The sequence below is a fragment of the Mus pahari genome, chromosome 1 (genome assembly GCF_900095145.1).
Source record: "Mus pahari chromosome 1, PAHARI_EIJ_v1.1, whole genome shotgun sequence".
NCBI lineage: Eukaryota > Metazoa > Chordata > Mammalia > Rodentia > Muridae > Mus > Mus pahari.
The window spans coordinates 61345832-61356371 of NC_034590.1; the positions used below are offsets into that span (position 1 = coordinate 61345832).

Sequence of the window (10540 nt, forward strand, 5' to 3'; positions counted from 1 at the left end):
GGAAGATAGAAACTACTTGTTTGTCATCTTCTCCCTTATTTTTTGTTGCTTTGGGTTTTGCTTTTATATTTTGATGCATGGTCTCTGTAGCTTAGGCTGACCTGGACATTATTCATGGCAGTCCTGTGCTTTACCTCCCAAGCTCGGGGATTGTAGACATGACCCATCACATCCAACTTTGCTTGCAGATCTTTTTATTGTTGCTTTTAAACTTTTACTTTAAGTCTATAGAGGAAAAAAAAAACCTATCTAGTTGTTTGTTTGTTTGTTTGTTTTTTGGTCTCAGTTACTAATTTTCATTTCTTTAAGTTAAAAATTAAATTTCTTTTCATTTTTTAACTTGTATTTTTATTTTATGTATAATGGGTTTTGCCCGATTGTGAGTCTTTTCTATACCATATGCTTGTGGGTGCTGGGGCTCTTAGCCACTGAGCCATTTCTCAAAACCTGGAGATTAAGTAAATTTAGTGTTAAAAAATTTTAGAGTTTTATTCCTTTTACAAAAAGGTAGATGAGTTATAGAACATATTCTTGGTGAGATGGCCCAGTGGGTAAAGGTGTTTGTTGCCAAACCCAACCAGTTTGAGTCTTAGACCCAGATGATGAAAAGAAAGAAGAGTTCTGCAAGTTGTCCTTTGGTCTTCACATGCATACAGTGACCAGGAATCTCTCATCTATATATTTTTAAAACATATATTTTAGCTGGGTGGTGGTGGCACATCCTTTAGTCCCAGCCCTTAGGAGGCAGAAACAGCCAGATCTCCTAGTTTGAGGACAGCCAGGGCTACACAGAGAAACCAATAAAGTGTCTGCATGTATGTATGTGTGAGGGTCAGATCTTAGAGTTATGGACAGTTGCAATCTGCCATATGGGTACAAGGATTTGAACCTGGGTCCTCTAGAAGAGCGGTTGGTGCTTTTAACTTATGAACCATCTCTCTAGCCCCTAAAGTTTTTTTTTTTGTTGTTGTTGTTTTGTTTTTTACAATAAGATTAAATAATAGTTAACATGTATTCACTGAGGTTTTTGCAAAGTAATTTTTTTCCACTGATGTACTATGTCTTGTTAGGTAGAGCCTGGTATCTGATATAAAAACTTTAAGTAAACTAGTCTAGTCAATAGGATGGACCTGCTTTATAACTAGTAGCTACCAGTTATACCTAGAAAGAATATTGGAGCATGAAAAGTTAAAGTATTTTTAAATAAGTTGATAGAGGCTTAAAGAGCCAAGAGTATTTTCCCTCTCAAGATAAGAAAAACTAGTGGGGAACAACGTGAACAAAAACCCAGGAGTGTGTGTGTATTTTATAAAGTGCGTTAACAGGTATGAGACTGGGTGGTAGCTGTAATTCCTCTTTTTCCCCCTTAGCTCTTTTGTTCTGATTTTTAGTAGGCAGCTAGGGAAGCATTTGCAAATTGATAAGTATTAATACCAAATCTTAGTTGTATGAGTGTATATATGTGTGTGAGTGTATATATGTATGTTAATATTGTCTTTTTATAAAGTATAAGATCAAGTCAAATCTGCTTGGTGAAGCCAAATTAAAAGAAACCCATTTATTTTTCATCGAGGAGCAAAAATTTATAGATCTTTGACCTAGACAAATAGCTAAAATATAAGGTTTCTGGTATCTTAAAAAGTAATACCGATGAGATTTTATGTTGCTGCTGCTGAAACACTGTTAAGAGTAATTTACTTTACAAGGTTTTATTGAAAATATTTAAAAACTGTTTTGGTTGTGCCTTCAGCATACATAGTTACTGCCTTTTATTGGACGGTGCTTTTATATTTCTTTCAAGGTTGGCACATATGAGATACACTTGTCCTAAATATTATGCAGCTATAGGTTTTACAAGTATAACAATAGAAAATTCATTTGATTTGAAGGAATTATGGTTCTATTGTTTATGCTTGAGTTCTGAGATATGGCTTCTTCCTGCCCTCCCCCCCCCAAAAAAAAAAAAATTAACCTAAAATCAGAGTTTCTCTTTAGTCCTGACTGTCTTGGAATTTACTCTATAGACCAGGGTGACCTTGAAACTCAGAGATCTGCCTGCCTATGCCTCCCAAGTGTGTGCCACCGCCTCCTGGTGAGTTCTGAGGGTCCTGGCTGTGAAAGAAACATTTTTATAACTCCTGAAAAGTAAAGAATAGGCACTTGCATCAGAAGAAGCAATTTTAAGGGAAAAGATTTTAAAGCTGCGTATGATATACCTGACTTTAAAATTTTTGAAGAATTTAGTGTGGAACTTATTATTTAATTTGTATCACTGAATGTAATTGGGATATCATATTTTTGCTATTAAATAATAAAGTTTTGTAGATAACCTTTGGATTTTAATCATTTATGAAAGCTTTCTTTTACAGGATATGATATGTCTACATTTATTAGACGGTATAGTAGATACTTAAATGAAAAGGCAGTTTCATACAGACAAGTTGCATTTGATTTCACAAAAGTGAAGAGAGGGTGAGTTACGTTTTCATTTTTAATTCAAATATCAAATAGTGTAAAACAGGAATTTTCACCTTGTGAACTATAGAACTTTACCCAGTTTTACAAACTTTATTTTGTTTGAAGAAATGCCATATACACTTTCTGTAGTAAGATTTTAAAAGTTAATTTACCTTCATAACAACTTTATTGTTATAATTCTCATGATTAAAATTCATTTTTTAAAACTAAGTACTTTTTAGTATGTTTACAAATTTATGTGACATAACCCTACTTATGATTTCATTCCCTATAATCTCTTCCTTTAGCCCCAATATCTATCCTGTACCCACTCAGTTAATTATGTTTATCTTCTGGTTACCTTGAAATTCCATATGAGTTTTAGGATCAACATATCAGTTTTGGTAGAAAGACAGCCAAGAATTTTAATTAGTTTGGTTACAGACAGGGTGTAACTCATGTTTCCCTGGCTAACCTTGAATTCTCAAGAGATCTGTCTGCCTACTGAGGCCTAGCCTGGCTTTCTAATAAACATAGGATATCTTGCTTGTTCATTCCTTCCCTTTTTTTGTAGCACATGCGTATCATCCAAGGATTGAGAAAAGGGATGAAAACCACAAGCTCTTCCTCCCCTCCCCCTCCCCTTCCCTCCTCTCCCCTCCCCTCCCCTCCCATTATTTTTCTTTTTCAGTTCATCCATCTGTCCTCTCTCCCTCCTGAAGAAAAGGTTCCATCATAGTACAAGTATTGAATGAGAAAGTATGGATGCAACAGGCATTTTAATTGCATTGTGTGGCAGTTTTGATGGTTGTCATAAATATGTCAAAGGTGTCACCAATATGCATCATGGTTTTCCCATTGCTGCCTGTCATCAGCTCTTGATCTGGAGGAATGAAAAGGTGCTGAACAACATCCTGGCTTTAGGGCTTACAAGGCAGCTCATGACAGCCCATCTTGATGTAGTTTTAAGTGGCTAGGCTGTGATGCCTGTTAGTGATCCACCTATGTTACTCCCCCTGCTCCCCTCCTTCTTGCAAAACCTAGGCAAAGCTAGACAGAAACCAAAGGGGAAAGCAAGGGTTCACTTTCAGAGCACTTACTCAGGAGCATAGGGCTGAGTACTGCAGGCCCTTTGGCTCATAGGCCCTCCCATTGGGAACATGGAGCTGTGAGCCATATGGAGGTAGATAGCTTTAGGCATGACTTTAGTGACAAGGCAAGGGCCCATAGTTTCAACATCTTTTTTCAAAAATTATTTATCATCATGTGTGCATGGAGAGGTGGGAGCTGTGTATGCCTCAGCATATGTGTGGAGATCAGAAGACAGTTTCAAGGAATTGGGTCTCAGCTGGGCGTGGTGGCACATGCCTTTAATCCCAGCACTTGGGAGGCAGAGGCATGCAAATTTCTGAGTTCGAGGCCAGCCTGGTCTACAGAGTGAGAACCAGGACAGCCACACAGAGAAACCCTGTCTCGAAAAAATACAAAATAAACAAACAAACAAAAAAAGGAATTGGGTCTCTTTTTCTACCCTTATGTGTGTGCTGAGGATTGAAATTAGGTAGCCTTTCCCAGACATCATGCATATAAAGGGTGAGTTAAATTTTACTGCATTCCCAGTACTGATCATCTTAGCACAAGAACTAATCACACAAATAATGTGACCAGTACTTTGATATCTGTAGTGTCTTCTACAGCTTTTTTCCGCAGGCTGAATTATGATAGTTCAGGAAAGAGCCAAAGGAGCAGTAAGTCTGTGCCATGTGCAGACAGACATTCCTGGTGAATGCCCTTCCAGTAACCTGCCCTGCAGCTTCCACATCTTAGAGATCTAAGCACTTGCTGTGGGCTTCAACTTGTTCTTTAAATTATAAAGTAGTTACTGAAGTAGTTTTTGAGACAGGCTTTCTCTGAGTAGCCTTGGCTGTCCTGGAACTCACTCTGTCAACCAGACTGGCCTTAAACCCAGAGATTTGCCTGCCTCTGCCCACTGTGCCACCATCTGGCCTGTAGTGGAAATCTTAAAAATGTAGACATATGGAGGCAGAGGCAGGCGGATTTCTGAGTTCGAGGCCAGCCTGGTCTACCAAGTGAGTTCCAGGACAGCCAGAGCTATACAGAGAAACCCTGTCTCGAAAAACCAAAAAAACCCCTTTTAAAAAAAAAAAAAAAAAAAAAAAAAAAAAAAAAAAATGTAGACATATACAAGATGAATAAAAAAATGAAATAAAGTCTTTTTCTATAAACTTTCTTTTAATCATGGAGAGTTGATGGTTTTACCAAACTAACTTCTACAGATTTCATGTTACATATGTAGGCAGTCTATAGAAGATTGCAGTAGAGAAATTTGTGTCAGGAGTCTACTTTCTTACTTCCCTGTTCAATAAACTGTTTTCTATGTGGACTATTCCTGAAACATTTTGAGAGTTAATGATCTGAGAGTATGGGGTGGTAGGCTAGGTCACAGAAGTAGAGGGAGGTTTGAAGATGCTTTGGAGTTCGTAGAAAAGACTAAGGATTTTTGGAAATCTTTACTACCTATGTGAAGTTGATAATCATGAATTTATGTACTGCCAGCTTGCATAGTATAGTATTTAAAAACCAAAGGATTTATTGTATATAAAAGGCTAACACTGACTCATTGACTGCATCCCTTGTGTGAGTTTTTTTAAATTTGTACATGTATGGATGTGAGTGAATTTTTTTTTTCACCCAGGATTGTGAATTTGCTAGGAGACTGACTGCAAGGGAGAAAGGTGTAAGAAAATTGTTTGCAAAAGAATGTCTACAATAGTAACAATTTTGACCTTTTTCATTTGGGGGCTAAGAGGCTGCTCACTTTAAGATAAAGAAGTTGAGTTGTTCATTTAGATGTTGAGCTAAACAAAGAAGACTGAGACAACATTCAAGACATCTGTGATGGAGAAATGTCCAGAAAGTAAAAAAATGAAATCAGCAAGAAGGGATTAAATGAGAAATGATGGTTCTGGGAAGAAAGTATGAAAATGAGGACAAGTTGCAAAGAGGAATTGTGTCCTCTCAGATTCCAGCAACCAGTGTGTTTGTTACCTGAGAGAAAACAAAGTTGAACATTTGATGGGTACATTACTGGCTGAAGCAGACAGTATTTGTTTCATTAAACTCTACGGAATCCCCACAATATGGTTACTTTTTGAAACTTGTTGACAGTGTTCTTAGTATGGCTTAAATTAGAGTGACTTGAAAATTATATTTTGTAAAACTGATTTTCTTTCAAAAGTCTTTGATATTTGACTCAAATATTGTTCCACCCTTCCCTCCTGTTGGGGATTGTGTTTAGGATATGTGTTAGGCAAGCACTCTGCTGCTGAGTTACCATGCTAGAACATTTTATCATATAATTTTATCTATTGTTATTGTTGTGTGAGCGCCATTATGCATGTGCTATGGTGTGTGTGGAGTTCATCACAGTCTTGTTATTTATGTAGAGAACCAAATGGGAGATTTAATAAGAAATTGCTTTTGGTTTGTTTTCTTAATAGGGCTGATGGAGTTATGAGAACAATGAACACAGAAAAACTCTTAAAAACTGTACCAATTATCCAAAATCAAATGGACGCACTTCTTGATTTTAATGTAAGTTGATGTTTTTGTAATTCAAGATTTCTAAACGTTAGATAATCATAACTGGTTAGCTCTGGCCTCAGGTTTTCATAATTTTGTCCACTCTATAATACTCTTTGGTTAACAGTATGGATTTTCTCTAGTGCTAAAATTTAGGTTATACAGACTAAAGGAAGCAAGTGATAGGTAAAGTGCTTAATTGAAACTTCACAGAGTTTCACATTTTAAAAGTGTAAAGATTTCTTTGGTGCACAGCCTTCTTAATGTTTCACTTTTGCTTGGTAGGACTCAAAGCATGATAAGCATTTAGAAATAAAAGGAGGTTCAAATCTCATTTTTGTCAGATTCCTATGTATTGCACAGTGCATCCCCTGGATTTTTTAAATGTTATTTGGGTAGAAAGTGTTGACTAAGCATACAACAAACTACTCATGTGTTTCATAGACTGGAAAGTGTCCGACTATAATGACAAGTGACTTGAGAATCTTTATCATTTTTCTATTTTTATATAGTTGGAAAGTTTTTATTTTGTGTTATGTGAAAATTTTATGAAATTAAAATTTCAGTGTCCACAGTAGCACTAGTGGCACAAGAATGTGTTCTTGGTTGGTTTACATACTGCTCTGGCTGTTTTTGTGTTACATTAGTAGTTTTGGACTAACTACAGAAGAGAACATAATTCCTAGTGCCTAAAAGTCTTCCCACTCATAAAAAAAGAGGAAAAGCACTTGGTTAAAGACTGTGACTCTGGAAGACACAGAAAGCTGTTGTCTTTATTAGAGAGTATTTGGCTCTATAGATGTGTAAATGGTTTTTTTAATTAATACATTATTTGGGCTCTCTATAAAATTATCTACTTGTTTTAGTGTCTGTATATAGAAAAATTTACTGGATCTTACTTAGAGGTTTCTAACCAGAAACCCTAAATAAGTGTGTATGTATATGTGTGTGTGTATGTGCTGTTTGTGAACTTATAGCATTGTAATAAATTTATAATCAAGAGACTTGAGATGTTAAACTTGAAAGTTAAAAGATAAATGATGTTTTTTACTTGCAGTCATAATTGTAAACTAGAAGGAATGTTTAAAAGATGTTTTTGCTGTTTGCTTGCTTCTGGATTTTCTTACTTAAGAGTTCTCCAGTGTTTGCGTGTAATTCTGATGGTGAGAAATCAGAAAACTCGTGTATTGGAAAACTTACTTGTAGTATATATCATAGGGGAAAATAAGCCCCCTTCCTAATAAGTTGATGTGTTTTAATTTATTGAATTTTAGAGAAGAATCGTTTTGTTGGTGTCATTTAAAATATGAAGTGAGCTAGTCTTATTTACCATTTCCCTAGGTTAATAGTAATGAACTTACAAATGGGGTAATAAATGCTGCCTTCATGCTCCTCTTCAAAGATGCCATTAGACTATTTGCAGCATACAATGAAGGAATTATTAATTTATTGGGTAAGTACTACAATATTGTTGATAACTTTTCTTATTTCATGTTGTACGGATTAGTAATACTGACAGTAGTTGCTTAAACTGCTGTGAAGTTCACGATGACTCACGTTCATTCTGAAAGTTTATTTGAAAAAAGATTTTTGTACCTCTCTACACACAAACACATACACACACAGACACACACACACACCAGTGAATAAATTCTCATTTTATAATTGGAATATTTTACTTAGTTATACCTTATTTTTTGATATAACAGTAATTTTTTTGATTGTTTAGGTAGTTTTTAGAAATACTTAAAATCTGTAAAGTTAGATGGGAAAACCCTTTTATTTTCTTTTTCTCAGAAAATTTTCTCAGAAAATTCCTCAGTATGTCTTCTACAGTAAACCTTATGAAAGTAGTATGTGTACATATATAATTTTTTTTCTCCAAAACTTGAGGTGCATATATGCGTGGTCCTGGTAGTAAGGTAGGGTTTCTTAAATGCTGAGATTATGCTTTGTCACTGAGCTGTGTGCTTAGCCCCTAAACTTGACTTTGAAGTTAGGAATTTTTTTAAGCCAGTCAATATTGGGGCGACTTTTTACTTTGGGGGAGTTTTACAATTTGTGATATTGTCTTATATGCAGAGATGTATTTGAAATTGTTTTTTGTAGAAATGCTTCTTTTAAAGATTTCATTTGTTTAATTTTTATTAGTGGGTTTGTTTGTGTGGCTCTCCATGTGTATGCCATGCATGTGTTCAGGTGTTTGTGGAGGGTAGCTGGATCTCCTGGAGCTGGAGTGTCAGAAAGTTGTGAGCTGCTTGACATGGGTGCTGGGGACTGAACTCTGGTCCTCCCAAAGAGCAGAGCAGCAAGTGCTCTTAACCTCTAAGCTACTTCTTCAGCCCTTCCCCACCTTTTAAAAATTTTTTTTATTTTTTATTTTTTATTGAGGTTTTCAAGGACTAGAAAAGGAATAATAAAAAGTGCCAAGGTGTTATCAGATGCCGAGTATATTTATTCTAGTATGCCCCTCCTCTTAGAGACAGTTTATTTATTTAAATGTGGTTTTCATAGACTGAGACAAGACAAAAATATAGAAGGGTACTTCATAACTGAATAAATAAGGTTGTGGAAGTGATAGCCTTTGATTTCATGATTGGTAAATGTGATGCTCTATATTTCTGTATACAAATTAAGGGAGCTTTTGAAGTGATGTTGGATAAAGTTGCAATTTTAGAATGTTAGTACTGATATAGTAATAAAATATTTATAAGCAGATTTTAGTGTTTTAAGTGAAGTATTTTGTGTGTTTACTTGCAAATATATACTTGGGGAATTGTGAACAAAGCAGTATTGTGAATAAAATAGTAATGTGAATACCTTCAAGCAATTTTTCTACTTTTAATATTCTAGGACCTCAGTTCTAATTTGCTTTAAGTATCCAAACTAATAGCACTAATTTTTGTTGTAGAGTAAGTCCTTTGAGAAAATTTCAATCTTTCTGGAGATACTGCCTAATCTTTTTCCTGTCTCAGGAAACTTTTAGGGTTTTTTTTTTTTTTTTTTTTTGTCTTTTTAATGTAAATAAATATTTTCATACTTCTTTGGGCAGAAAAATATTTTGATATGAAAAAGAACCAGTGCAAAGAAGGTCTTGACATCTATAAGAAGTTTCTGACTAGGATGACAAGAATCTCAGAGTTTCTGAAAGTTGCAGAGGTAAGCTGTCTTCAGAGGCTGTAGACTTTTTTTGTATGTATAGATTTTGAAGAAATCATTAAGATTTTTGTATGCTGGTGGCAGTGATATCTGTATTTAGAATTAGCCATTCAGTTTTGAAGGCTTACTCTGTTGGTGCCGGTGGGAAGTGCACAGTGTCGGCCTAAGCGCTTCCTCCAGACAGGCCTGCAACTGGAGCTGCATACTTCAGTGTTCATAGTTTAGTTCACAATACAGAAATGAATTTTGCATTCTTATTATGAGAAGGTTATATGGTAATCTAATTTTATAAATCCTTAAATGATTTTGTTGAAGGTGGTACAGACTGCAGTTGTGTTTACAGTCATCCTGTATGTCAGCAGAGACGGATCGTAAAGATTTCCCCCTTTTCTTTACCTTCTGTCCATCCTTACTACAATTGGCCCCTCTTCAGGATATTTTGATCACTTATATATTATTTCTTAAATTTTTTTATTATTTAAATACATTTTATACATCAAACATAGTAATAACATTGAATATTTTAAGAATCAATACATAAAAAATTTGTTCAACTTTTATATTCATATCCTTTCATACTCTAAAAATATCATTATGAATATTTAATACTATCCATAACTGAGGATCCTATATCTAATGTTGAGTACTAAACTGTTTAAAAAATAAAATATTCTTTGGGAGTTAAGCATAGTAAAAGAGCATAAAATATTGAAAAGGGATCATTAAGAAATATGTTCAAAAGCCCTTACATGATACCACCTGACATAGTGAGAGAGTATTTAAAATGCATTATATATCTGTGTACATTGTCTAATAATCAGTTTACTTAAAAAAGATTATCAGTGTTTCTAGGAGAGAAATTATTTTATCAGTAAGTATATTGTAAAAGTTTCAAAATAGCAAAAAGTCTTTGAAGTTAAACATTAATAAAATGATAATTTCAAGCACAGTGAGAAAAATTATTAGTAATATTTCCATGATGTTTGTAGAACATGATTTTATTATTTTCAACTGTTAATATTCAACAAACAGAATAATTATTTTAAGATATATTTCATTGTTATATCTTCCTTTTCAACTCTGATTTTATTAATTTGGGTACTATCTCTGTGCCCTCTGGTTAGTCTGGCTAAGGGTTTATCTATCTTGTTGATTTTTTTCTCAAAGAACCAGCTCCTGGTTTTGTTGATTCTTTGTATAGTTCTGTTTGTTTCTATTTGGTTGATTTCAGGCCTGAGTTTATTTCCTGCTATCTGCTCCTCTTGGATGTATTTACTTCTTTTTATTTTAGAGCTTTCAGGTGTGCTGTCAAGCTGCTAGT

The 10540-nt window shown here is 34.7% G+C and overlaps 1 protein-coding gene across 19 annotated transcripts in view; it reads left to right on the forward strand.

Annotated features, from left to right (window-relative positions):
- Nucleotides 1-10540, forward strand: part of Picalm (phosphatidylinositol binding clathrin assembly protein) — an 85821-nt gene that overhangs the window by 32144 nt on the left and 43137 nt on the right. For all 19 annotated transcript variants that reach the window (XM_021209821.2, XM_021209781.2, XM_021209828.1 and 16 more), the window contains exons 4-7: nucleotides 2370-2472; nucleotides 5979-6072; nucleotides 7402-7513; nucleotides 9113-9219. In XM_021209821.2, the coding sequence (XP_021065480.1) occupies nucleotides 2370-2472; nucleotides 5979-6072; nucleotides 7402-7513; nucleotides 9113-9219 (416 nt within the window). The remainder of the gene's footprint in view (nucleotides 1-2369; nucleotides 2473-5978; nucleotides 6073-7401; nucleotides 7514-9112; nucleotides 9220-10540) is intronic.